The 1,702-nt window shown below is 36.8% G+C and overlaps 1 protein-coding gene across 1 annotated transcript; it reads left to right on the top strand.

Moving 5' to 3' along the window:
* Positions 433–1,488, top strand: LOC107629195 (fasciclin-like arabinogalactan protein 11; the record flags this gene model as incomplete). Its single annotated transcript, XM_016331913.2, is given in 1 exon segment — positions 433–1,488. A coding segment is annotated over 1 exon segment (873 nt). The 3' UTR covers positions 1,313–1,488.

Raw genomic sequence — 1,702 nt, 5'->3', positions numbered from 1 at the left:
AATCGGTTTTATATGAAGTTAATAGTTAAAAATAATTAAATAATTTAATTAATTTAAATAAATTTATATCTAATAACTCTCCATTATTAATTTTATGTAAAATTAATTGTACCTGAATTTACAACTTTTCAACTCGACCCTTGTATACATTCTTAATCAGTAAGAAAAAACTTACTGATCCATCATGAGTGAACTGTGTGGCACCCACCATTTCTATCTATCTATTGTGATTGCTGACGCTACACCTTAATATCCTTGCCAGGTGTAGATAGCAACAAGATATCAATAAACCTTCACATATATCATCACAACACCATCTTTAATTTGACATGTCTCCCACAATCTATATATAAAACCCCATGCATCATCAACCTCTTCATCAAGTCTTCATTGCAAAATAACACAAACCCTAATAAGATTAGTCTTCAATTCACCAAAAATGATGATCAAAAACCAATCTCTATTGTTCTTCACAATAACACTAATAATTTCCACAACCACTATAGCACAATTATCACCAGCTATATCCCCAGTAGTTCAACCAAACCCTAAACCAACAACAACACCAGCAGCATCACCAAAACCATTGGTACCTTCATTACCAAGCAACTCACCAAGTGAGAACATTCCAGACACACCCACTGTTGACGTCATCGCCCTTCTGAGGCAAGCAAAGTCATTCAACACACTCATCAGACTCATGAAGATCACCCAATTGATCAACCAACTCAACTCTCAGCTCATCACTTCCAAGTCCGGCGGCCTCACCGTCCTCGCCCCCGACGACGCCGCCTTCTCCCAGCTCAAACCCGGCTTCCTCAACTCTCTTTCCGATGGACAGAAGCTTGAACTCGTGCAGTTCCACGTCATCTCCGACTACGTCTCGAGTTCCAACTTTGACACACTCACAAACCCGGTCAGGACACTGGCCGGAGCTAAACCGGGAAAGGTGGAACTGAATGTCATAAGCTATGGCGGCAGTGTTAACATCTCAACCGGAGCGGTTAACACTACAATTAATGGAATCATTTACACTGATAAGCATCTTGCTATCTATAAGGTTGGGAAGGTGCTTCTTCCTTTGGATTTCTTTGCGGTTGCTAAGACTCCTGCAAAGGCACCGTCTCTGGCTCCAGAACCTTCATCATCAAAGGCTCCTAAAGCTGACAAGGATGACACAGGAACATCATCGGATTCATCTTCGTCGCAGGTTAATCCCACTGAACAGAGCTCTGGCGGTGCTGTGAAGATAAATGTGGTTGCACTTGGTCTTGCATTCATGGTGGCTGCTGCTGCAACCATGCACGCTTGATAATGGAGATGACGCACGCATGAACAAATTTCTTTATTTAAAATAATATATATTTACATACTTATTTACATTGATGATATGTTGTTTTTAATTATCTCTTATGTTGTTTTGAACTTGGTATGTAAATTTATAGATTTCTTTTCATAAGATATGTTATTTAATATGTTTGCAATTAAGTCATTAATTTTGGAATGAGACATTTTTTTTACGAGTAATTGTACGTGTATACTAAAATCAGTCATCGAAGTCAATTATCAATATAAAATACATATTGAAATATAAATACACATTAAAAATAAATTAAAACACACGTGTATTTAATCATAAATATATTAGTAGTTAATTTTAGTGACTAATTTTAATGTACAAATAACATTTTTGTTTTTTTAT

This window comes from Arachis ipaensis, chromosome B03 (genome assembly GCF_000816755.2).
Source record: "Arachis ipaensis cultivar K30076 chromosome B03, Araip1.1, whole genome shotgun sequence".
NCBI lineage: Eukaryota > Viridiplantae > Streptophyta > Magnoliopsida > Fabales > Fabaceae > Arachis > Arachis ipaensis.
Note: the sequence above shows the minus strand (reverse complement) of the source record. Positions and strands in the feature narration are given on the sequence as shown.